Below are 27,998 nucleotides of genomic sequence, written 5' to 3'. Positions count from 1 at the left end.
TTTTTGCTTGTTTGTATGCTCAACATCACTCATCATCTGGGAAATGCAAATCAAAACCACAATGAGATATCACCTCCCACTTGTCAGAATGGGTCACAGCAGAAAGACAAGAAATAATAATTGTTGGTGAGGGCGTGGAGATAAAGGAACACTGGTGCACTATTAATGGGAATGTAAATTGATGCAACCACTGTGAAAACAATATGGAGGATAGAACTTGGACACCACTTTCTTGAAGGAATCCATCATGATCTCCTAGTTGCTGTGGCTCCGCATGTCACATGACAGGGTTATGTGACTTGTCAGTTCCCCACGCCCCAGGCTCTGAGCTCCTTGAGGATAATCTCAAGTACCTCACCAATCTTACTGAAATGAACTGAAAGCTGACTAAAACAATGCCCCAGTGTGACTTTCTTGTGACAGACCAGGTATTCCTCATGGCAAAACTGTTGGTCATTCAAGAGGAAAGTTGTAGCATGGCTTCTGCATGTTGTTCTGGCTTTTAAAAAGCTACCTAAAGATCCAATGTGAAGGTACAAGGAAAATCAGATTTTACTTCTGGGTGGTAAACTGACACAAGGCTTCAAAATTAACTGAAGTAAAGAAAAGTCATTGGCTTTGTACACCAGATGACACATAAAGATGAGGTGATATATTCTGGAATATGAAGATACTATGTGTGAATTAAAACTATTAATTAAAGAGCATGTTCTGAATTACCATTTTATTATATCACATAGTCATTAACTGAAAAAAATATATATATATGTTCTTAAACCTGAAAGGACCTCAAGGACATTTTAGTGAAACAACCTCACTTTATAGGTAAGAGAACAAAAGCTAATCTAAAGTCGTCCAAGATTGCACAACTCAGTCTGTCCAAACAGAAGGAACCTGGGCCTCCTGGCACCACCTTTCATTCCCCCATCACCCTCTGAGGTTTCTCTTAGTTTTACACTATCCCATGTAGCCCTTCTCTATGTCCCAAATATTTTTTTTGTATTTTTTTAATTTTTTATTTTTTAGTACAGGTCTGTGAATCACCAGGGTGTCCCAAATATTTTTAACTATTGCAAAATTTGTACAAGGTACAGCAAATACCAATTATTTTAAACAACCTCTTCTTCCCTGAAACCCTCATTTTCCGGTGCTCCCCATTCCTGCCCACAGAGATGATGGCTAATGACCCTGGGGTTAAGGGCTTCTGTCTGAGCTGCAGCTGCTGTTGGTTGAGCTGTCACCTGGGAGTCAGCAGAGTTTACCCACTTGCTCATCACAGTCATACTTGTGATTTGGATTATGCAATTCCTTAAATGTTACATAAAATAATGAAGCCTTTGTGTAAAAGAGGAGAGTACTTATTCCTGTAAAGACCAAATTCAGTGTTTTGGGAAGGGTTGTCAAATGGAGAATCAAACATCAATGCCAATTAGTTGCATGTTATGTTACTATGGGGGAATGATAGAAACATGTACAAGGAAACTGCATTCATACCATCACTTCCCTGGAAAATTCCTATTCCCCTTTCAAAACAAACTTTTACACACAAAAGATTCAGGCTGGGCACAAGCTTCTGAATTCTAATCAGCAGATCTGTATTAAACCAGCAATGACAAAACCAGAACACAGACTTTGCACCCTCCCCGCTTGCTGCCCCAAAGCACAAGTTACAGGACTTAATGTGTGCTCAAATGTGTAAAATTAAAATACTTAGGACATATGTCTGCATTATTTTTATGATTCTCCACTTCAGTCAATTCTTAAGCTGTCCTAATTATCTGAAATATGGAGTTTTTAACGTTCCAGGGCAGTATTTATTTTGTTGATTTTGTTTTCAGCTGTTATTTTGTTGATTTAATGATATGCCCTACTTGTTTCTAAATTTGACTAAAGTGGTTTAGAAACAAACTTAAAACCACACTTGCAAAATAACACAGAAAGGAGAAGAAGTAACAAGTAAGAGGCGAGAGTAAAGCAGTAAGTGTGTAAATGGGCATACGGAAAGCCATGGCACCCTCCTTAGTGAAATCAGCTCCTGACAAACTGCTATCTATGTATTTAAAGATGGAAACTGTAAACACAACCCCAACTTATCTCTTTTGTGCTCGTGGTTGAATGATTCTGAGGTTGCTGTTCTATAAATTCACTATGAATGCCAGAGCAAAGCAAGACACTTGGCAGCCTAAGAGGAAAGTAAGATAGTCAGCTTCCTGGCCTCCCCACATCCACTCATGCTGGTCAGTCCTGCTCTCCTCAGGCTAAAGCTTTCCCCAAAGCAGGGATAAAGACTCATTACTAGGTTTCAGAAGACTCGGTGTTAACATCCCAAATGCATTAAAGGAGGACAAAGAAAGCCAGGTGTGTGAACACTCCATGTGCAGTGTATGAGCCACTGTCCATCTCAGAGTCCAGTCATGCCTTGCACTGGCCACTAGGAGTGTGCGTCCTGCAGCAGAGGGCCTGAATCTATATTCCAGTCTAATGCTGTGTGTGGCAATGACATGCAGCCTGCTCCATCATACGTGAGAGTCAGAGGATTCAGGAAGACTTTGTGATGGGGACATTTTAAAAGGACACATTGCTCCTACTCTATAATTGGTGATGAATTTATAGGTTAGCTGCAAGTTGAGAAGTGGGACCCCAATAAGTCACAAAGCAAGACTTGCCCCCAGGTTTATTCAATGTAGATGACGTGTTTATAGGAAACATTTAAAATGATTGTAGTGTTGCAAAGACTGCCAAGAGCCTATCTCCCCTTCTTCTTTCTTCACCTGAATTGTGGTGGAATGGAATTCCTTGCTGCTAGCCTCTCCTTCTCCCAGGACAGCTTGTGCAGGTTAGCATTTCACAGAAAAGTCTTCCCGGACTCACTCTCTTGCTTTACAGAGAATGAAGATCAAACTCCCTTGCATGGCATGCAGGGTCCTTTGAAAGCTTCCCCTTGTCACCTTTCTACCCCCTCCTGCCATGCAGCCCCACGCCTTCCTGCTTCTTTCCCTCTCCCTGGGATACTGCCTGCCATTCCCACTTCATTCAATTTATCACACTCAGAAAATTCCAAGAGAAGATCAAATGGCATCTTTTATCAGTAGCTTGGGTGACTCTTACACATACTTTCCATTTCTCAGCTCTGTGTTTCCATAACATTCAATTCCCATCTCTATGACAGTCTTTTTCACACCAATTACAGCCAGCTCCCTGCATGTTGCCTGGATCTCCAGAAAGCTATTTCTTTCATCTAGGGTCTCCGTGCTTAGCACAGGGCTGGATCAGAGCACATGTGCAATCTAATAATGATGCTGACAACTGAAATGATAATGTTACAATAAATCTATCCACAGGTAAGACTTATTGATCACCTATGATGCACTAGAACTGAACTAGGCATCTGATACATTCTATATAGTTTCACCTTTGAACAACTCCGACAAGGAGGTAGTGTTTTCTCATTTTATATGTATTCTGAGATTTAAAACTGTTCAAATACTTTTCACAAGCTCTCATCACTAATAGATGATGGAATAGAGATTTAAACCAGGTCTCTATGAATCCAAAGTCAATGTGATTACAAATTCAATCTGCATGATGCTCTGATACTTTCTACATATATTACACATTTTCTTAGTCTAATATTCTACATAAGTATGAAATAAATTCTAGCGGTATAAAAAAATAACCTTAATATTACAAGAAAGGGCCTAATCTTGACAATTAGCACCATAATTTGCAATTTTAAGCTTCTATGAAAGATTTCAGATTAATATACCATAAGCTATCAGTAAGCATGTTAATCTTCTATATTTAGCCAATTACAGACAAAACTTCTTAATAAAATATTTCTTTAATTTTTTTTTCTTAATATTCTGGAGGATGAAGGAGGGTAAGCATGAGGAGCAGTTGGAGTTGTTTCCTGGAAATGTCCCATACTTGTAAGCGAAAAGGAAATTTGAATCTCACATGTAGAGAACATAATATTAATACTTTACTGAAAGGCACTAATGATGTAGTAAATAAACCTCGACTTACATTCTGATGATAAATTTAGATTATTTGTTCGACAAAAACTAATTTATGTTTTGATTTCCCTACTTTGCTCTGCCTAAAAAAGCAAATGTGATGGACTTATTATAAGGCTTTACATTCGAACTTTAGACCTTACTGCATCAATAAAAAGGCCTTGACTGGATTACCACCCAACAGGAATGCAGGAGACCAGCCCACCTCTTCTAGTTGAAATGTACTAGCAAGTACTAGCAGGGAGGCAGCAATATTTACACTTACAAAGGAAGTGGGTAGACAGAGGGGTTTACGGCTTAGTCTCTAGAAATCCTTCCTTTAGTATTTGACTTTTGCCACAATAACAATCATTAAAGGCTCTGCAGTTAACATCCCCAGGCAACCAAATCCATCCATACAAAATGTCCTTTAACACTTCTCCCTCTCGGAGGAAACATATAAATCTAAGCAACATTTGCACACTTACTTTTTCAGTTTTTGTCGAATCTCTGAATCTTTAATCTCATTTTGAAGATCCTCAAAATTTTCAACAGATGTCAAATTGCAGAAAACTCTGAAGTCAGCATAGGGAGGGATCCCGTGGTCTCGCCCCCTTTGAATGTTGGTGGCAGCCAAATCCAGCGCTACAGAGTGGGCCATGGAGAACAGCTTCTCGGTTAGCTCTACACTGAGCAGCTGGGAAGGCACCCGCAATTTAGCGGCCACACCAAATAACCCTCGAAGGAGTGGATCTATCCCACCTTCCTCGATTATTCTGGAGGGTGAAAAGAAAGCTTTATGGAGTGGAAGGTGGCCTTCAGGGATTTCTCCGAAGGTGTCATTCAGTCGATAAAGAATAGGATTGATTAACGTGTGACCAAATCTGAAGGCTGCAGTAGCAAAAGAGTTAATGATCCCTGCATTCACATTGGGGTTGTAGCCCTGGTAATCCTGCAGCATCTTCATGCCAGGTTCCCCCAGAATTTTGGGCAGCCAGTGGCTGTAGGTAATGTGCTGCAGCTGAGCACCTACAATCTTCCTGGCTTCATGATAAAGGGTGTCTCCGTCCCAGTGGGGATTCAGGGCAGACAGCTCCGTGGCGACCCTGTTGTGTTCCCGAAACCACAAGGTGTGCATGGCTGTGAGGGCCAGCTGCTCGTTTGCCCTGTGGTCCCCGGCCAGGAAACAGGGGCTGCGGCTGTCCTGCTCTGGCCTTGTGCACTCAGTGGGTGGGCCCGAGGAAAAGGGCAGTAAGGGCTTTCCGGATGGGACCCATGGCAAGCCTGTCCTCAGGAGTCCCCGGGGCTCTGAGTAGTCTCGCAGAATTTGAGATTCCCGCTCTGAACTCCCATAGATATTAGAGGCATCTATATATGCTGTGAGCTGGTTAATCTGTTCTCTCGCGTAGACTGAATTCATCACCAAGGAGGTCATGCCGCTGCCACACACAGGGCTAGAGCGTGCAAAGAACATGCATGGCGCTCCAGTCCCTCGGGGATCAGAGTCGGGAATGATGATGGGGAAGCAAGGCGGATCATTCGTACACTCCGAGCTACACAGCCGCCCGTCAGAGAAGCGAGATGTGCTCAACGCAGGCACTGTGTGGTCCAGATCATGGTCTAAAAATTGGCCCCACTGCATGAGCATGTGTGTGTATTGATGGTCAGGGGTGACAGTGGCCGTAGCCACCAGCTCTGTGGAGACCAGCCTGGGCGGTGGGAGTGGAAGCCGGCCCGACAGGGTGTGACGGCCGACCCCACGTGGCACGTTGAAGCCGTTCTCGTAGGCAGGCTTCAGGATGCGCTCAAAGGCAGTCAGGGAGGCACCCCACGTGGGGTGCTGCAGGTTGTTGCACGTCCCATCCTGGGCTCGGTACTTCTGATGGAAACACATGTCAGAGCAGTTGGGCACCTGCCTGTGGGCTGTACATCCAGATAAGTTGGCGATGAGGCTGAGGTAGTGCGGGGACACCAAGTCATTGTAGCGGAATTCTGAAACAGAGCCGCAGAGGCGATGAAGAGAGCTGTCCTTGAGGAGGAGTGAGAGGGAGACCTCAACCCAATGTGCCCTAGGGATGGGCCATTCTAGGCAGGCAGAAATCTTTCCTACATCCATTAGGACAAAACAGAAAGTTCTAATAAAAATGGGGGGGTACTTAGCGATGCCTCTCTTATGACGAGACACTAATGGCTAGAATGAACAGAAAAGGAGAGACATGTCCCAATTCCCATCAAACTCTTAATTCTGTGACTTTACCAATACAATATTGGTAAGGGTTTTGTAAGCCCTCATCACGAGATTGTAATATTGTTTTTTCCACTTCCGATTTCTTTCTTTCAGGTTTTATTCTCCTGGAAGACAGGATCTAAGACATGCTAGCGTGAATGGTATGAATATTAACCTGCGTGATAGTTGATAAAAAGGAATTTAGCAGTAACTTTTAAACTACCACAAGCTGTCATTCCCCTGGGAATGTGCAATATAACCTGGAGACGTTTTGGAGCCAATCTTTTAACAGAGCTTAAAATTGCAGCATAATCTTAAATCCTCAAAGACTATTCACTAAATCCTATTTGCTAAGAATTATTATCCCTACTTAATCATCAGAAACTGGCTAATGATACCAGGACCATTTGTCCTTTTGCTGTGTAAGCTGGTCTCTGGCTGGACCCTGAGATATCTTAATCTTGGATAGATGCAATAATCTTCCTGTATATAAAGACATGGATCCTGGCTTCACTTTTAGGGCAAACTGATCCTGGAGGGGGGGAGGGTCTTTAACTTTACGAATAATAAAAGAGAGATAGAACAACATAATGCTTTTTTTCTTGAGAATATTTTGTAAAAATTCTTTAATATTTTAGATCAGAATATTTACTCAGTTTGGTAATGAACATGCATATTTTAGCAAACCTAAATTTCTATAGATATTGATTGCTTATTCTCTAGTTTTGAATTTAGACTGTTAATCTTGAAAATTCCAAGACTTGGAATTAAACAGCTAGAACTTTGATTCAAGTGCTAATATGGACTAAATGAAAATTTCACTTGGATGTTTTAGTTAAGGAAACTCTGAACCCCAAGACACAATGGATCAATGGGAGCTATTAAATAGAGCTTTTTAAGTAATTGTATAGGGGTGAGCCAAGCACAGAAAGGCACTTGTGCACAGCATCTTGGTTTATTTTCTGAAGGGGAGTAAAGAAACCTCTAGAAGTTGCTGTTGTGCTTACAGAACAAATAGTGTATAGCAAAGGATCACATTTTTACTTCACTTTAAAAAGAAAGACTTAGAAAATCAGAAAGATTTCTACATCACTCTCATTTAACATTTACTAAATAAAGGTCTGGTTTTAGAAAAAAAATACAAGAGAACTTTAGTACAGCAACAACAAAAACGATTGGGAAGGATAGATATGTTATAGGTAGAGAAAGGAATTCAAATAAATTCACTGAATGATTTAGGTGATTCCAGTAACAAGGAGAGGACCATTACCCTGGGAATAAAGCTTTTTTCATAGGAAGGAGTAATATCTTTCAGATTCCAAAAGTAAGTTCGCCTAAAATGGGCTCCCTAAATTTACTAGACATATATAGCTGATAGAAGTTGACAGGTTTGAATATCTATTTATCATCTTTTCTTTTGAATTACAGTTCTTACAGGAAATATCTGCATTCATTTGGCAAAGTGGTAAATTAATGTCTACCTCACATGGTGTTTTGAAGATTAAAAACTGAGGGTTTTGGTCAGTCTTGCAAATGAACATAAGCTAAGAACGAAAGAAACACCTCCCAGAAGCTGACCTCTGCCCTCCAAATCAACAGTGAGCCCCTGCTTCACATGTTCCTGGATCAGCAGAAGTGTGTGCTCAAAAATCTCCCCAGCTCTTGCTGTCTCCACAGTAAATGGGTCATGTGGATAACGAAACCGAGCCAGCAGATCACCAGGGGTGCGAGGTTTTCTGCAAATGACAAGAGACGTTACTGTTCATAAGGCAAAACTGCAGAATCCATGAATCTCACTGTGCATTTAAGAATATAGTTCCCAAACAATCAAGAAGAAGAAAAGCTTCACCACCAGAAAATAAGCTTCACAGGGGGAACAGAGAGTTCTTTTCCTATTTTGTTAATGAATGAATCCCAAATGCCAGTGACAGTGCTGAACTCAAAAAATCTATTTTTAATGAATCAATGATTTAAGGAACATTTTTTTTTTTTTTTTGGAAAAAGCAACATCTATGGTGAAAGTTATAAACTTGGTTTCCACACGTATGTCCTAGGGGGCTCAGTAAACCCTCTGAAACAGTGTGCAATACACCAAAACACAGTTTCTGGGTGTTGGTACTGTCTGTCTACTCTTTCCTCAAATGTAACTTCCTGGAAATTCCTGTTTACATTTAAAACCCTGCACGGGACGCCTGGGTGGCTCAGTTGGTTAAGCAGCTGCCTTCGGCTCGGGTCATGATCCCAGCGTCCTGGGATCGAGTCCCGCATCGGGCTCCTTGCTCGGCGGGGAGGCTGCTTCTCCCTCTGCCTCTGCCTGCCATTCTGTCTGCCTGTGCTTGCTCTCTCGCCCTCTCTCGCTGATAAATAAATAAAATCTAAAAAAAACAAAAACAAAAACAAAAAAAACCAACCCTGCACAACCATTGCCCTCGCCATGAATCTTCCTGGTAAGTCTGACAAGTTACCACTTTCTCAATTACTTCTGTATGCTCATACACATCTTTTACATACACAACTAGATATACTTAAATTGTTGACATATTGTCTCTTCTACTATAGAAGGACTCTGTCAGGAATGCGATGGTGCTTTATTCATTTTTATATTCCACGTACCGAACCTACCAACCAGCACCAGTAGTGGTTTATATGCATTGAAGAATTGAACTAAATAAGTGAAAAGAGTATTAGTCACTAAGAATGTGAAATCATTTTAGATCTTTTGGTCAGCTAAAGTATGTCTGGTCCTCTACATCTGAAATCATAACTTTGATCATAGAATAATAGTAACGATATTAATGCTCCCTTAGAGTAAGCCCTTTCTATATGGCAGACACTGCTGAGACACTTTATCTGTATTATTCAGTCTTCCTAGCACGTCCATGAAACAGATTCCGTCATTATCCCCATTTTATAGGCAAGAAGTGTGAGGTACTAAGATGCTTAATTACTTGCCCAAGGTCACCCAGATAGGAAGTGATGTAGTGAGGAATCACAATAAGAATATAAATAAGGTGTGTGGCTCCAGAACACAAGTCCATGATCAGCAAGCCATGCTGTTTGTGGGTATGCGGGGAATAGTGCTATACTTGATTATGGCATTATAAGGTATTCTTTTAGACCAACAGCTGCAAAGGCTGGGTATATATTTTATTTGACTTTGAAGACAATAGTCATGTTTTCTAATATGTCAGATGACGCAAAGCATCCCATATACCTCCATCAGAACTGATGGGGACTTTATAGAACCTGAAGGCTTCACTACACTAAATATATTCTGATTCAAATTAAAATAACCAAAATACTACATATCCTAAGCAAAACTTTCACCTGTGATCTATCAGTTTATGACCAGATGTGATCAAATTGATGAACACTTTCAATTCCTGGAGTGCCAGGAGCACTGGGTCTGGCCCTGGTGGACCCTGACCTAACAGAACCCATTACCTGATACCTATCATGGGACAACATAGAGTGGATCTGCAATGTAGATTTATGACATTTAGATTCTATGGGGAACAAGTTTAATTTTCTCTGAGACTGAGCTGGCAGTGGTGGAGAGCCCAGAGGGTGATAACCCACACACAGACTGAAGAAAAGACACGCTTTTGGCAATCTTATGCACGATGCTTGCTGTGATTTATGGAGATTATAAAAACCAAGTAGGACTGAAGTGAAAACAATTTTGTAATCAAAATAAAATAAATTCTTACTGTGAAAACAAATGTCTTCGTGTGGAGTTAATTGCACTGTCAACCCTCTGTACAGCATCAAGAATGGATGATTCAACAAAGTCATCGCCAGCTTGTCTACCCTGTATTGCTTTGAAAATCAATTCCATGATTAAAAGTATCAAACAAACCTTGAAGTTAGGAATGATCTCATATAAATGGCATTACAGAAACATCCAAGACAATAAAAATGTTATACAGTGTCCACATGATACTGTCCATTGCAGAAGAGTAGGTAATTATCCTGAATCAAAGCTTCCAACAACAGTAACAGCATTATTTAGGGAACTAAAGCATTCCAAAAATCTAGTAAAACTATGTGAAATATTTCCTTTTTTACAACACTGATTCAAATGGGATTCAACTCTGTTAGTAATTTGTCATCTTCAGAAAGGTATGAAATGCCTATCTCTTCAGCCACCTTGCTTTAATGTTAAACATTAAATTGAAGTAAATATTATCACATCCCTATGGAGATTTCTTAAAGCAAGAATTGAACTCTCAGTAATATTTCAGTGAAAAATAATTCATGTTGTTTCTATAGCTCTTCAGTGTGTGAGAATTCTATCAAGTTGAATATTATAGACAAAGAAAGCTTTGTGGAGTTGATAATCTTCAACATATTAAATCTTCTCCAGGTAATGGTTTAAGAAATTTAAGGTAAAGAAAGAAAATGTTATTAAAAATGATCATGGACATTAAAGACCCATATAAGAAAAATAATTAAGCATATCCATATTATTTGATTCATTTTTTATAATACTTAAAGAATTTATGGTAATACTTCCTTAGCACTGTTGAATATTGAACACAAGAGTAAGTATAGCCCCAAAAACTGAATCTGAAAATAATGTCAAAAAGGAGATATAACAAAATGAAAACTTTAAATAAAAGTAGGAAGGCATGGGACGCCTGGGTGGCTCAGTGGGTTAAGCCACTGTCTTCGGCTCAGGTTATGATCCCAGGGTCTTGGGATCGAGCCCCAAATCAGGCTCTCTGCTCAGCAGGGAGCCTGCTTCCTCCTCTCTCTCTGCCTGTCTCTCTGCCTGCTTGTCATCTCTCTCTGTCAAATAAATAAATAAAATCTTAAAAAAAAAATAGGAAGGCATGTGGATTACATATTGTCACTTATATAACATATTATATAGTATAATATAATGTTGAAATATTACATATGTGCATTTATATGTATATAAGTATATAAGTGTATATATATATGTATGTATGTGTGTGTGTGTATATATATATGCTCATGTATTTTGCAGTAGATGAATGCAAATAGCATTCCACATCTGGTTGTTACAAAAAAATTCCTTTATATTGTGATAATGTATACATACTAGATTGTTAATTGTTCTAAAAGATCGCCAACATAAAAATTTTTAAGAAAAAGTAGCAGTGATGCAGATATTATAAGAAAACCAGTAAAATCAAGGTCTCTGCTCAAAGACATTCTTGATAAACTAGATTATAGGCAGTAATTATGAGTTAGAGGCTATACTGTCAGTTCAATTTAGTCTTTATCATGACCACAATGTTAAAGCTCTGGAAGGTCAGTTTTACATTTTATAATTCAAAAATAACGTGGTATTAACTATACATTAGCTAAAGATACTTGAAAGAAAGCAAAGATAAATTGATTAATTTAATTAAATGAAATTGATAATTTCTATTCAAGGGAAGACATAAGTAAAAAAGGTAAAGAGGTCATAGATAAATAACATAATAGGTAACATGTTTGTAATTTCTATATTTCTAAATAGAAATAATATTCTATTTCATTCAAGGAATTCCTGTAATGCACCAAGAAAAAATATATACATGCACATTATAAAAGAAGAAACCCCAAAAGTTATTAAGTATATGACAGATGTTGAAAACCACTTAAAACCTCAGAAATAAAATTTAAAATATCTAAAATATCAATAAACTTCTATCTTATGCTTATTCTAGCAAAATAAAAAACCTTATTACTGCCAAGTTTTAGGAGGGGTGAGTGGACACACCCCTTGTGAGAATGTAGAACTGATGCTCTTATTTCCAAGATTTTGTTTAGGGTTAGGTATATTTTTTATTTTGTTTTTACTTAATAAAATGACATGTGGACACCCTCTCACCCAGCAATTTGATTCCTACAGATATATCTAGAGAAATTCTGATACAAATCCATAAAGGGCAAAAAATGAGAATGTTAATTGCAACTTTGTATGAAAGGAATTAGGGAAAATTGTCAGCAATGGAAATGTGGGTGAGAAAAAAAATGTGGTGGATTTACAGTATGAAATATCATGCAGCAGTTAGAATTGGTGGGACGACACATGCATGGATACTAAAAAAAGAGTACTTAATGTAAAAATTAGAAAGCTGAAAGAATAAAAGAATTTAATTAAATCATTTTACTAAATAAAATATTTATTTATGTAATGAATATTAATATTTATAAATATAATAAATGCATTATAGCTGTTACATGATATAATGAGCATGATGGGAGTAGGGTATTGGCTTATAAGGAGATGGATTAATTAATCAATCGATTAAGCATTCAATATAATTGCAATGACTATGAGAATACCTAGTATTTTCAATATACCTTACATGATATGCCTCGTGATAGTTCAAAACAAGTCAGTAAGAATGAGCCTACTGAATTTGTTACTTTTACTTGGAAATAAAGGAAATGAGATCAATCCAATCAATCTGTGCTGGCCTATGATGTTAGCCTTTTCTCTATTGTTTCCCTTTCAGTCCTTCACTTGTGAACTTCAAGTGTAGAGAGTGGCATCAATGATGTGTTCTTATTCATGACAATTACTGTCATTGGACCCCTGCAACTGTGTGAATAAAATACAATCAGGGCTCTATCAAAGCTTGCATGTAGGACTGAGTTATCACATAGCTGACAATACCAGCCAAAACTCAAAAGGCTGTTCACTGTGGCAGACAGAACTTGGAAGGGATATTTAAATTTTGGGAAAGCATCAATTAACATGTTCATCTGAATTTTATTTGTTTTATAATTTTGCTTTTATTCTGTTCATAAAATAGTTTTGCTATTATGGTTGTATAAAATTTAAAAGCATAAGTCTTTTTACAACACCTGTTCTTCATCTTCCAACTCATTCATAGAGTGGAAATAATAAGACTTCTTCAACATACAGTTGAGCCAAACATATAGTTGGGCCAAATATGATTATTAAATAAAAAAGACATGTAAAGTTCTTTGAAAATGACATGTCACAATGCAAATATAAGTTGCCTTTCAGTGACTGTTATGTTCTAATCCCATAAGTAATCCATATCTTCACATAATTATTGATTGCTGCTGTGTTGTCATTTGTTCAGCCTGACCTGCTTTTTCTCTTTATTAATAAGAAACCAACACGTGTGGAGATGTGAAAAGAAAAGGAAAATAGCAAGAAAGGTGACAGAACATGTAAACTTGTTTGAAATAATTAAATTTTGATGTGCATAAATAGAAAACCATAAAGTTGTTTGTTCACAGATTATTAAAAGTACATTAAATATGTAATATGTTCACACAGAAAATACTTGTGGTAACAAGAACTCTTTCTCACTTATGTCATTTCAATTATGAATTTTTTAAGGTTTCATAGTTTTATGATAAAATAAAACTAAACTCTTTATTATTCATTCGGTCTCAGTATTGTTTTAGTTGTTGTGGTACAAATTGCAAACAGATTACCATAAATGTTTCCAGGAGAGCACTGTATTATGCAAAGTGAATTCAGTTTATTGGGGCACATTTAGAATCAAACAACACTGTTAATATTTTATGTCTTAAAAACTACCTCAATTAATGTTGTAGGGATAGAATGATCAGAAAACTCTGAGTATATTCTCTATTTTTTTATGCAAAATCTTCTAGAGAAGGAGGAAGAACTAGATCATTTTCTTTTAAGTCTTGGGGTTAAAAAAGGAGAAAAAGCCTCAGTAGTGTTATGAAATTAAGCAAGTTCCTGGTGAACATCTATGAGACTCTATCACCTCCAAGGCAGATAAAGTCAAAAGATAAATTTGAGTCCTTTCAGGAAGGGGGCCTTTAGGTGTAATGACCCACCAACTCCTGTGTGCCCACTCTGTCGGAGCACAGCCTAGATGGGAGAGAATAGGAGTCAGGGAGGGACTAGGTGGCGTCTGAGGAGGGACTTCCAAGCAGAACAACCGCACCCCCGCCCTCACTCTCACAAAATACCTAGACCTCAATGAAAGAGAGTTTCTTTCACAACTGAGTATTCTTTATCTCCCCAACCCTCCTGAAGGAAAGTGGCCAGATAAGGTAACTATCATTAATCAAATAGGACTTCCCACATGAAATCTTCCACTAAAGAGAACAGCAGACCAACCACTGAGCCTGGAGAGGGCTCTCCTAGGAAGCCAGACACTCCCACAGCATATAAATGGATATGAACAACTGCCTTTGTGAAATCATTTTCTTTGAGCAGCAACAACACTGCCTTACTCATCATTTTGCATCATTGAATATGTAAATGGGTTCACTGTCTTGCAAGCTCCACCAGTTTTTTTTCCAGAGACAGAAAAGGAAAGACACTACTTTTTTTTGGTCTTAATAATTGAGATGAGCCTTTTATTTTGATTATTCTCTTCCCTTATAATTTTATGACTATCCAAACACAACTCTACTAAAAATCTCTTCTTAAAATTTAGTGCTATTTTTTTAATATATTTTTTTTGAATGTGGCTTAGCTCAGGATAGACATATGTGTTCAATATAGGTTTTATGTATAAATGGATTGGAAATATATCAAATATGGTTAAAGGTATTATAAACATACGTATATGTATACTAGGTATATGCTGTTATTTAAAAAATATTCCACCATTCATTGTATTATTAAAGTTTGCCAAGGTAAACAAGATTGTCACATAACTATTAATTATTATGTAAATTAATTCATGTCATATTCAAAGTAAATAAACAAATATAGTTAAATAGCAATTAAAAATGATTTAGTATCAATTTCATTTCATTGATATATTTGAGTAAACACAATTAAAATTTTCTGATACTTCATAGTTATTTCATTGTATAACAATTGCAATGGTTTTGAAACAGATGTTTGATCTAGACAATAACAACTGGATTAGAATGTCAAAAAAATCTGTGAGTTATTCATTCGGAATTTCAAAAAAATAACTAGATCCCAAAAGCATCAAATAAGTTAATTGATAAATAACACTTGGAACAAGTGGTAAATACCCAATAAATGTTAACTTTTTCTTAGTAGTAATATTAGTATCTGTTTAATACAGGTTATTTACTTAACATAATAGAAAAGGTTCTCATTAACTTAAAACCAACTAATGTAGCCTTAATTCTCATTTATAATTTATCAGGTTGAGAATATAGTCAAAGTAGAGAATACTCTAAACAGAAATATCATTTAGAAAGTTATTGCAGAATGACCATAGATTGAACTATGAAAGAGGAGGTTATATGGAGAAATGGAAAAGAAGCAATATTTGGAGGAAAAACTGGTGAGACGTGGCAGTTAGGGTAAAGAAGGAAGAGGGAGCAGGAAAAAATCAGAAAACTTTCTGGATTCCTCCTTACAGAACATGGTCTGTATTAAAGGACTGCCAGGAAGTTATAAGGTCTTGAGGCGAAAATGAGGAGTTCAATTTGGCATACATTCAAGATCAGTTTTTAATCTATGGAATCGGAAGACCTGTGGATTATCCAAAAATGAAATGTTCAACATACAATTAGATACCCAACTCAGAATTTCAAAGAGGACAACATTGTTTGGATTTATTTTTTATATCATTACAAACAGTATTTACGTGGTATTTGTGCTCCAAAACTCTCATTGAATCCATGCTGTGTCACTATTTCACTTTTAGCCAGTCTACATATTATTCCAACGTCTCATTGGTAAACATTCTGTCATATAGACATGCTCTAAACTACTTCCTGACAACTGTTGCACATTTGAATGCTATTGTAGAAACAGAATTTCTATGCCAAGAAGGACTCTTGAGTGTCCAGCTCCACCTTTTTTAAGAAACGAGAAAATTAATTCCAGTTATGGGTGAGGTATCCAAAGTGGCTGAGATCAATAAAGGTAAGTTTCCTGATTTAACCCAGGATTTTTCCCACTATCTCAACACAAAGTATTTTGAGGACACCATCCAAGGATAGGTTCCCAGTAAACACCGTAACAGCCTTAAAGGTTTGTAAAAATTTATTAAAACTATTAAAAATCTGTTACATCCATGAAGGAAAAAACTCCTTTAAAAAATCACAATTTGTGGGAACCCTTCTTACTTTTGCTATTATAAATGTCTTACTTTGAGTGTCACTCATTCAAATGCTATATATATATATATATATATACATACATACATATATATATATCCCAGATTTTCCTTAAATTGTCATTGTATATTTTTATTCTTTTAGATGACTTTGTGCAGTTGTATTCCCAGTACAGAATAGCAACTCACAAGGCATGATACTGTTTGTATCAATTCTTACACAATGAGCATAGTTACAACATTCCATCACTGCTTAATTCGGGCATTAAGATTGGAAAATCCTCCTATAATGCATGGTCTTTTCCTTTTAATTAGGATAACTGGTGAATGAAAGGGTCTAAGTCATAAAATGTTCCATAAGTGATACTTTATATTGACACACTTCCTCCTATACTGCAATTTGGGTTGTGTGAACACACATACATACACACACACTTAAATCTTAAATGTATTCAAAAATTTAAAATTTATATCTTCATATTTTTACTTCTCTTTATAAAAATATTTCTAATATCGGGGCAGTTGATATGCTGATATGCTGATATGTGGCTAAATATGCTCAGTCGTTAAGCATCTGCCCTTAGGCTCAGGTCCTGATCCCAGGGTCCTGGGATAGAGCCCCACATCAGGGCTCCCTGCTCAGCAGGAAGCCTGCTCCTCCCTCTCCCACCCACTCTGCTTCTGTTCCCTCTCTCGCTGTGTCTCTCTCTGTCAAATAAATAAATAAAACCTTTAAAAAATATTTCTAATGTCATAAAATGTATTTGGTACAAATATAAATTAATTTCTCCTTAAATTGCTATAAAAATGTTTCAAGAGCAAAAAACATAATTTTCTTCTTGACTGAATAGCTTCTTTTGTACTACTTTATCTCTATAGCCTGACTTTCTGCTCTCTATACAATAGAGTAGAATATTAGTAAATGCTACTTGTCAGTGTTTTAAAATCTGGTAATAGAGTGACTGATCCATTTTAATCGAATGTTTTACTTTTAATGTGTGTATATAAAATGGATTGTTAAATTTCAGTCTACCACAATGAAATTCTTATGTTGGAGGTTCTAAAATATTGACCACTGTAATTATAGTCTGTGTGTATGTGGCAGAGCAAAACAGAGACAAATGGAGAGAATAAGAGGCAGAGAGAGAATATTTGTTTGTTTGTATATGTGTTTGTTTAGTAGTAAATATTTCTAGCATCTCTTGAACCTAAAAGATAGTATTTTAAATTTTATAATAAGTTTTTTCCAAAATGCTCAAGAATATTTTTTCATTGATCTCATAAATAGTTAAGCAGTAGAAAAGGAGCTCTATAAATTTATAAAAAGAAACACAACTATTATAGATTCTAAATCAGGAAAAACATGAACTCATAGCAGATACCAAATAAAGCTAAGATTTTGTAACTTTAAGAAATTTTATGTGATAAAGAATTTCTGACCCTGCTAGAATAAATATTCGCTAGTTACTAGATACATTGTTATAATTTTAAGGCTAATATTCTACAGAGAATACTTTTTACTATACAGTATAATAAATATATAAAGATGGCTGCACCATTAATGAAAATATATCATTATATAAAATACCCAGACAAATGGGTATTTGGAAGTTTGATTTCTCCCGAGAATTTTCAGATGTAAGAAGATGAAACTATTGTACTACATGAAGGGAAGGCAATGACATCTTTAAGGATGTGACTTAATTAAATAAATCTATTTTTATCCAAGCCTCTATTTATAATGAGAAGAGTTACCCAATAGTTTTAGAGACCAGTAAGAGCTGGAAAAACTAAAAGGAAAGAAATAAATCTGTAAAACCCTATTTATGAAATCTTCCCATTTCTAAGGAAACCAAAAAGCAGGCAAAGCCCAAAATAGTACTCCATATGCTTGTAGCTGAACTCATTTACTTGAACTGCTGATTGTCAGTAAGGCAGAAGCTCCTAAACCCATCCACAAGAAAAGCAACCCTGATGTCAATTCACATGTCCCCACATGCTGTGCTTTTCTTGAATTCTTTCCCCACATGGAGAATATGCCAGTCCATCATCAAAGCCAGTCCCCATTCCCATATCCACAGCTGAGTTTTCCATTCGAATCTGCCCACAAATAGACTCTCTCACTTCCAATACAAACTGATTGATTGAAGAAAAAAAAAAAAAAGCATTTTATTTTTTGTAAAACTATGACAATTTTTTAAAGCAGTCACCATTTATGAACAAGTAGCAGAGGGCTACAACTAAATGACAGATGACAAAATGTAAACAATGCCAAATATGTTGGCCAATTATAAATGTTCCAAAATATTGAGATATTTATTCTTATAGTGGCAAATCTTACCTAGAAGTTTGATTGATTGATTTTTAATTTTACTGTAGAACCAAATATACCATGTCAGAGTAACTCATACATGTTAAATTCCACTTATCCTTAAATCTCTGACTCCACTTTATTTAGCTATGAATGTATCTTACATTCTATAATTTTCATTTCCTAAGAAAACGTGATATACATTTGTGAATCCTTCCTATTTTTTTCACTTTTGGCATTGATAGTTTTGGTGTTTGATGCCTTTCAATACAGTTTACATTTAAAACTTAGATTTAAAAATTTAAAATAACATTGATTTAATATCAATACATTTGACTAGAAAAAAAAAAACATGTAAGGAAACTTGGGTAGTGAGACAAATCAGTTAGGATGAGAAGTAGAAGTTGTCAAAGATATTTATCTAGGTCGCATCAGGAGCCACACTTACCTACAACTGTGAGAAACATGTTGGTCACAACAAAGCCAAATGAATTCCGAGCTACACATTCATATCTTCCTTGATCACCTTGCCCTGCATCATAGATGGTTAGCATGCCTTCACCACTGACATGGAATTTACCACTCTCAGTAATCTGAACACCTGCCTAGGAAGGGAAAATAATTGTCACAGGAGGGAAATATGATTCCTTAAAAAATAACATCTTACATTTTGTTTGATATAGTTTGATTTGTTCAACAAATATATACTGATCACCTACTGTGTCAAGCATTAGAAAAGATATTTTTTGAATCTAATGATGAGAGGAAAAGAGAGTGAAAGTGTTTTCTAGAAAGTATAGTTTATCTTTCTTAATTAAAAAAAATGATACTCAAAATTCATTTATGTCATTATTTAATATGATCATTTTAAAATCATCATTTCAATGAATGAATACACAAGTTATTCATATTTTTCTTCTAGAAAAAGATTCTGACAATAATAAAAATAAAATTTGTAAAGAAGGAAAATTTTCATAAATCTACCAACTAAAAGCATCAAAATACTTTCATATTTCTGATTCTTCTTCTATTTCTATATATGTACTCATAAGTTTTATGTACCTGCAAAGATTTATATATTAGTGTTTCTCAATTAAAATTATACTTTAAGATGGTAAGATGACTACATTTCATATGAAATATTATTAAATGTATTCAGTTGTGATTAGTATGGATTTATGTACTTTTCATTATTATGCTATTAATTTTTAAAAGGAAAAGAAATTGGCTTTCCAGGACTGTGTTGGAATGGAGTAGGGGTAGAGATGCTTTTCTCCTTTGCCTTCTCAAGAGACTCACAGGAAACTGAAGATGGGCTGCTATTTCAAAAGAACTCATACCCCAATGATGACTAGTAAGCCAGAATGTAATCAGAAAGGTTCAGAGTGGAAAAAAAAAAAATGTTTCATAAGTCTTCAGATTCTCACAGTTGTCTCTTGCCATTACTAGAAAATAAGTCCAAAGTGATGGATGTCCAGGGGAGGAGATGAGATGGACTAACAGGACCTAACAGGTGGAGGGCAGAGGGAAAAAAACCAAACATACAGAAGACTAAGAAGTGATCAGGTGCACAAGCTTCTTTGCAAAAGCCCTCCCTTCCTACCTGCTCTCCTTATATACCATCAGAACTGTTAGGCTAACCCTAGAGTTCTATAGGTTTTGCTTAGGATCTCTGAGCTATCAACTAGCTTTCCAATAAATTCCTTATCTGCTTATTTTGGGAGTAGCCTAATTCACACCATTTTAGCCTTGTGAATAGAAGAGGATTATTATAAAGATTAAATGTGCTAGCATACACAAAATGTCTGTCATATAGTTAGCCCTCAATTAATTCATTTGGAACTAAAAGCAACCTTTTAGGAATTAGGCTGAGCTATTTTCCTGATACAATTATATGATACAGCATTTAGTATGTCAAATAAGGCTCTAGAGACTGACCAAAATGTATATTTTTCACACTGCCTGTTTTTTAGTAAGATATATTTGAATTATATTACATTCAAAAGAAATTATACAAACTATTCAGACTACTTGAGAGTACCTGAGCCTAAAAGTTCAACTTTGAGACCACTAAATTTACTTTTTTATAAAGAACTCCCATGATGCTCAGCTATAGCACAAGAGAAATGAGCCACCAAAACTAAGGCCTTGTTGGTGTATGGCAACAACAAAAATAAATCAAGTATTTTTGGAAAGTAGCTTTGCAAGTTTTCATAGTGAAAACTTTACTTTTTCCAAATTTTCTATAAAAACTGTCATTCTGATGTATGCCATTTCTGGTTAGCACTCTGCACTCTGATGTAATCCATTTCATTTATTTTTTAAGAACATCAGACTCTGAGACCAATCATTGCAATTTGATTTAAAAAAAAAAAAAACTTAAAGTGAAAGAAGCAATTGTGTTGAAAGAATATAGCTCAAAGAACCAAAGAAATAAAATAGATAAATAAAAAGCTATTATTTCCTTAAAGTCACTTAAGTTTTGAACCTACAGATTGACTTTTCATGTTACTTTGTTTTGAAAATAAGTTTTCATTCTTGTTAAAGCTAATGCCCTACTTTTAATCCACTTCTGAGTTATTAATTCAAAATTGTTTCCTACTAGCCACTAAAACTTTTAAATTTATGTAAGACAAAAGCAATTTTTCCTTAGAAGAATTTAGTTATGTTTATGAAGCTTTTATCATCAAGCAAATGAAAAAGGATAAATTTATGAAAGCCCTGAGCCAAAATCAGATGTAGTTACTTAAAAAATGAACAAAAAAGAAGCATGAAATAAACTTGTTTCAGTGTAAAAATTATTATTTTCTAACAAAAGTCACAATAATAAATCCATGTGAGAATCATTACCTCTTTTCATTGGGTCAATACACTTGTCAGTGTTTTTACTATTACTGTATTTTTAGTTGAGATCTTACCTTGTTCCAGGTAATTATGGGTTGTGGTTCTCCTTGAGCATGACATGAAATGTTTATATTGTTGCCAACCTCTACACTTGTATCCTGAGGTAGTTGTGTAAACACTGGGAGAGCTGTGGAAACAAATCAAAATGACATCATGTCAATACTATTTTTGTCAACACATGCTATCTAAGTCAAACGGTATAAATCTAGATATGATATTGGTTAGCCACACTAGTGTTTTAAAAAGCAATTACTTGGACATCAGAGTGAGTAATAAATATCAAAGCCAGGGTAATGATTATTAGGATAAAGATAAGAACAGGAAACAAGGAAGAGAACTATACAAAACCTTTAATCATAATACTTTAACCCTAACCTTTAACCTTAAATATTTGTAATATTTCTTTCTTCAGCTGAATAGTGGGTATAAGGATTTTTAGTACTCTTTTTCAATATCTTTTCATGGGTCTGAAAAAAAGATAAATGGTAACAACAGAAGTTTATTGCTGTCTGAAATAAAGAGATTCAATCTTACTTTATTTCCTCAAAAAATAAATTATTGTGACATAACTAATATGAAATAGATCATTGGAATAACCCTATAACTATTAAGGAAATTAAATTAATAATATTTTTTAAATCCCAAACATAAATTTTTAGGAATTAAAATCTTTCTACCAGAAGATTCTATTCTACATATAATCTCTTCTAGAAACTAAGAGGAGGACATGTTTCCTGACTTTTTAGGAGGCTTACCTTAATATCAAAACCAGATAACGATAGTACCAAAACAAAAAAGGAGAAAAATAAAAACTTTATAGACCAGTATCTCTCATTAATATAGACACAAAAATCATCCATAAAGTATTGACAAATAGAATTCACCAATATAAAAATGTTTGTACACCGTGTCCAAAAGAGTTTATGGCAGGGATGCAAGACTGGTTCTGTATTTGAAAATCACTCAGTGGAATCTATTATACAAACAAATAAAGAAGAAAACCCTCATAATTTCAATTAGTGCAAAAAATATTTGACTAAATTTTAAACATATATGATTAAAAACTCTCAGAAAAAATAGTAAAAGAGAGCTTACATAACTTCATTACAAAAATGAACATAGGTGGGAAGATGGTGGAGGTGTAGGGGACCCTAGATCTGTCTGGTTCCTGAAATTCAGCTAGATAGCCACCAAATCATTCTGAAATCCTGTGAACTCAACAAAATATCTAAGAAAAGAATAGCTGCAATTCCACAAATAAAAAATGACCACTTTTTGTGAGGTAGGAGGTATAGAGAAGTGAATCCAAGGTGATATATTAGAAGGTAAACCCTGGGGTAGGGAGCCAGGTACCAGAAAGTAATACCAGCCGCAGAGTGCAAAATTGGAACTTTTAGAAGTCTGCTTTGGTGGGGGACATCTATGCCTGAAATGTGCTCAGGTAATAAAGCAGGATGCAATCACTGGTGGGACAGTGTGGTCTCAGGAACTCCAAGGTCACAGAAAGAAGGGAGGTGCCTGAGTGCAGCAGTGTTCCCAAGCATTGGAGAAGGGAAGGCAGCTGCAAACAGGGAGTTCGGGAGTGGGCTTACTGTTTGGTGTTGCCATAAACCATGAATCACTGTACAGTTTGGTGACTGCTCTCCATCACAGGCCAAGTAAGAGGCAGAACTATGGCAAGACACCCCCTCCCTCCTCTGTAAAGTTTGGAAACTCAAAACAGAACCTTGTGCCTGAGATAAAACACTCCATGAACAGCTAGATGAACACAGAATGTGGATGGAAACTAGGGAAACAAGAGTGATTGACTCCTTTTCTATGAAGGCTCACTGAAGAGTGGGGAGCATGAACTTTCAGCTCTGGGGATGGATATAGGGGCACTGCCAATTTCATTTTCATTTCAATCCCCCAAAGTGGTGCTGAAAGACTTCAGGGAACAAAAGCCACACAGAGGAATCTAGAGCCACTAATACTGAGCCCAGACCCCTGGCAAGGGAAGTGCAGTTTCACCCAGGTAGACACCTGAGATTCAGAGCAACAGCGCCCCTCCCTCTAGAAAAACAGCAGGAACATCCAGCTAACACCAAGTGTTTTGATCATATAAAACTGCAAAACTGCAGAGCTGGGGAAAATAGTATACAGAATTCATGTTTTTTTCTCATGATTCTTTAGCCTTTCAGTTTTAATTTTTTTTTTCTTTTCAACTAATTTATCACCCTTTTTTAAAGATTTTTTTAATTTTCATTTTTAACTTACATTATATATAGATAGATTGCTTTTTTCATTTTTAGCTTCCTTTCATTGCAGCCAATTTTATTTTGGTATATATATTTTTTTTTTCTTTCTTTACAATTTTGGGATCTAATGTTTTCCTAGTTTATTGTTCTGTTCTGTTCTGTTCATCTGTTTGATTTTATTCTCTCTCTCTTTTTTGATATCTGACCTATTTTGATTTGTTTAAGGTGTATTTTTCTAGGGTCTCTGTTGTTATTTTTGTTTTTACTGTCTTGTTCATCTATTATTCTATGAACAGAATGAAAAGACAGAAAAACTCCCCCCTATAAAGAGAACAAGATGCGGTACTAACTGACAGAGATGTAAACAATATGGATATAAGTAAAGGGTCAAAATTAGAATTCAGAACAGTGATATTAAGATACTAGCTAGGCTTAAAAAAAGAATAGAAAACACTATAGAATCCTTTTCTGGAGAAATAAAAGAACTAAAATCTAATCAAGTCAAAATCAAAAAGTCTACTAATGAGATGAAATAAAAAAAATGAAGGCTCTAACTGCAAGGATAAATGAGGCTGAAGAGAGAGTAAGTAATATAGAAGACAAAATGATGGAGAATAAAGAAACTGAGAAAAAGAAATAAACAAATACTGGATCATGAAGCAAGAATTTGAGAGAAAATTGATTCCATAAAGTGAAACAGTATTAGAATAAATGGGGTCCCGGATGAAGAGGAAAGAAAGAGAGGGCCTGAGATATATTTGAGAAAATTAAAAGTGAGAACTTCTCTAGTATGGGGAACAGGTTACATTCTCTAATCTGGGGAAACAGGCATTCAAATCCAGGAAGCACAGAGAACCTCCCTCAAAATAAAAAATAAGTCAACACCTTGACATGTAATAGTGAAGCTTGCAAATTTCAGAAACAAAGAGAAAGTCCTGAAAGCATCTCAGGGACAAGACCTCCTTGACCTACAAGGGTACAAATATAAGGCAGGTAGCAGACTTATCCACACAGACCTGGCAGGCCAGAAAGGCCTGACATGATCTATACAGGGTGCTAAAAAAGAAAAATACATAGCCAAGAATACTTTATCCATCAAGGCTGTCATTCAGAATAGAAGGAGAGGTAAAGAGCTTCCACGAAAAACAAAAACCAAAGAATTTGTGATCACTAAACAATTCTGCAAGAAATATTGAAGAAGATCTTTTAAATAAAGAGAGAGCCCAAAAGTAACATAGACCAGAAAGGAACAGAGATAATATACAGAAACAGACACTTTATAGGTAATACAATGTCACTAAATTCATACCTTTCAGTAGTTACTCTGAATATAAATGGGCTAAATCCTATAATCAAAAGACACAGGATTTCTGATTGGATAAAAAAAAATAATACTCATTGATATGCTGTCTGTAAGAGACTCATTTTAGACCCAAAGACACCACCAGATTGAAAGTGAGGGGGGAGAAAACATTTTAGCATGATGATGGATGTCAAAAGAAAGATGGGTGGTGATCCTTATATCAAATTAGATTTTATTTTTTTAATATTATATTTATTTATTTGAGAGAGAAATTGAGAGAGATAGAGAGATCATGAGCAGGGGGGAAGAGTAGAGGGAGATGTTGACCCCCTACTGAACAGGGAGCCTGATGTGAGACTCAACCCCACAACCTTGGAGCATGACCTGAGCTACAGGCAGATGCTTAACTGACTGAGCCACCAAGGCACCCCCAGACAAATTGAGATATTAAACCAAAGACTGTACAAAGAGACAAGGAAGGACATTATACCAACACAACTGTTCCAAACCTTTGGGATACAGCAAAGGCAGATGACCTGAGCCACAGGCAGATGCTTAACTGACTGAGCCACCAAGGCACCCCCAGACAAATTGAGATATTAAACCAAAGACTGTACAAAGAGACAAGGAAGGACATTATACCAACACAACTGTTCCAAACCTTTGGGATACAGCAAAGGCAGTTCTATGAGGGAAGTGTATAGCAATATAAGTCTTAATCAAGAAATTAAAGGGTCTATCCAACAAGAAGATCTAACAATTGTAAATATTTATGCCCCTAACATGTGAGCAACCAAGTATATAAACCAATTAATAATTTAAATTAAAGAAACACATTGATAATAATATAATAATAGTAGGGGACTTTAATACTCCACTCACAGCAATGGGCAGATCATCTAAGCAAAAAATCAACAAGGAAACAAGGGCTTTGAATGACACACTGGACAAAATGGACTTCACAGATATATTTAGAACATTCTATTCTAGCAACAGAATACATATTCTTCTTGAGTGCACATGAATATTCTCCAGAATACACATACTGGGTCACAAATCAGATCTCAACCAGTACCAAAGATTGGGATTATTCCATGCACAGTTTCAGACCACAGTGCTTTGAAATTTGAAATGAATCACAAGAGGAAATTTGGAAGGAACACAAATACATGGAAGTTAAAGAATGAATGGATCAACCAGGAAATTAAAGAAGAACTAAAAAAGAGTTCATGGAAACAAATGAAAATGAAAATACAACTGTTCCAAACCTTTGGGATACAGCAAAGGCAGTTCTATGAGGGAAGTGTATAGCAATATAAGTCTTAATCAAGAAATAAAAGTCTCAAAACACAACCTAACCTTACACCTAAAAGAGCTGGAGAAAGAACAGCAAATAAAGCCAAACACTGCAGGAGACGAGAATTAATAAAGATTAGAGCAGAAATCAATGAAATAGAAATCAAAGGAACAGTGGAACAGTTCAACAAAACTAGGAGCTGGTTCTTTGAAAGAATTAATAAGATTGATAGAACCCTGGCCAGATTTAGCAAAAAGAAAAAGAGGAAGGACCCAAATAAATAAAATCATGGATGAAAGAGGAGTGATCACAACCAACAACAAAGCAATACAAACATTTATGAAAACATATTATGAACAACAATGTGCCAACCAATTAAGCAATCTGGAAGAAATGGATGCATTACCAGAGACTTATAAACTACCAAAGCTGAAACAGGAAGAAATAGAAATCCTGGACAGACCCAACTTGGACTACAAGCTCGTGCAGCCACTCTGGAAAACAGTATGAATGTTCCTCAAAAAGTTGAAAATAGAGGCATCTGGGTGGGGCAGTTGGTTAAGCAACTGCCTTTGGCTCAGGTCATGATCCCAAGGTCCTGGGATCAAGCCCTTCATTGGGCTCCTTGTTCACTGGGGAGACTGCTTCTCCCTCTCCCTCTGCTTCTCTGCCTGCTTGGGCTCTCTTGTTCTCTCTGTCTAATAAACAAATAAAATCTTTAAAAAATAAAGTAAAAAATAGAGCTACCCTATGACCCAGCAATTGCACTATTGGATATTTATCCTAAAGATACAAATGTAATGATCCAAAGGGGCACGTGCACCTGAGTGTTTATAGCAGCAATGTCCACAATAGCCAAACTATGGAAAGAGCCTAGATGTCCATCAACAGATGAATGGATAAAGAAGAAGTTCATATATATATATATATATATATATATATATATATATATATAATGCAGCCATAAAAAACTGAAATCTTGCCATTTACAATAATGTGGGTGGAGCTAGAGTATATTATGCTAAACAAAATAAGAAAGACAATTATCATATGATCTCACTGATTGAGGAATTTGAAAAACGAGACAGAGGATCATAGGGGAAGGGAGGGAGAAACGAAACAATATGAAACCAGAGAGGGAGACAAACCAAAAGAGACTCTTAATCTCAGGAAAAAAAAAACTGAGGGTTGTTGGAAGGGAGGAAGATGGGAGTGATGGGGTGGTTGGATGATAAATATTGGGGAGGGTATGTGCTATGGTGAGAAAAAAATAAATTAAATAAAAAATTAAAAAATAAATGTCTATGCCACCCAGAGCAATCTATACATTCAATGCAGTGCCTGTCAAAATACCATCAACATTTTTCACAGAACTGGAACAAATAATCCTAAAATTTTTAATGGAGCAGAAAAGATGCTGAATAACCAAAGGAATGTTGAAAAGAACCAAAATTAATGGTATCACAATTCTGGACTTCAAGCTCTATTACAAAGCTGTAATTATCAAGAAAGTATAATCAAATTGTCCATCCAACAAGTTCTAACAATTGTAAATATTTATGCCCCAAACATGTAAACAGCCAAGTATATAAACCAAAAACAGACACAGATCAATGGAACAGAATAGAGAACCCATAAATGGACCCTCAGCAACATGGTCTACAAAGCAGAGAAGACTATCCATGGAAAAAAGCCT

The 27,998-nt window shown here is 36.0% G+C and overlaps 1 protein-coding gene across 3 annotated transcripts in view; it reads right to left on the bottom strand.

The window, feature by feature from the left end:
• PXDNL (peroxidasin like) overlaps positions 1-27,998 on the bottom strand; it is a 520,865-nt gene that overhangs the window by 102,876 nt on the left and 389,991 nt on the right. For all 3 annotated transcript variants that reach the window (XM_059166462.1, XM_059166463.1, XM_059166464.1), the window contains 5 exons: positions 21,480-21,592; positions 19,010-19,166; positions 9,933-10,041; positions 7,801-7,958; positions 4,484-5,987 (listed from right to left, as the gene is read on the bottom strand). In XM_059166462.1, the coding sequence (XP_059022445.1) occupies positions 4,484-5,987; positions 7,801-7,958; positions 9,933-10,041; positions 19,010-19,166; positions 21,480-21,592 (2,041 nt within the window). The remainder of the gene's footprint in view (positions 1-4,483; positions 5,988-7,800; positions 7,959-9,932; positions 10,042-19,009; positions 19,167-21,479; positions 21,593-27,998) is intronic.

This window comes from Mustela lutreola, chromosome 3 (genome assembly GCF_030435805.1).
Source record: "Mustela lutreola isolate mMusLut2 chromosome 3, mMusLut2.pri, whole genome shotgun sequence".
Lineage (NCBI taxonomy): Eukaryota > Metazoa > Chordata > Mammalia > Carnivora > Mustelidae > Mustela > Mustela lutreola.
The sequence above is the reverse complement of the archived record's forward strand: the minus strand, read 5'-3'. Positions and strand labels throughout refer to the sequence as shown.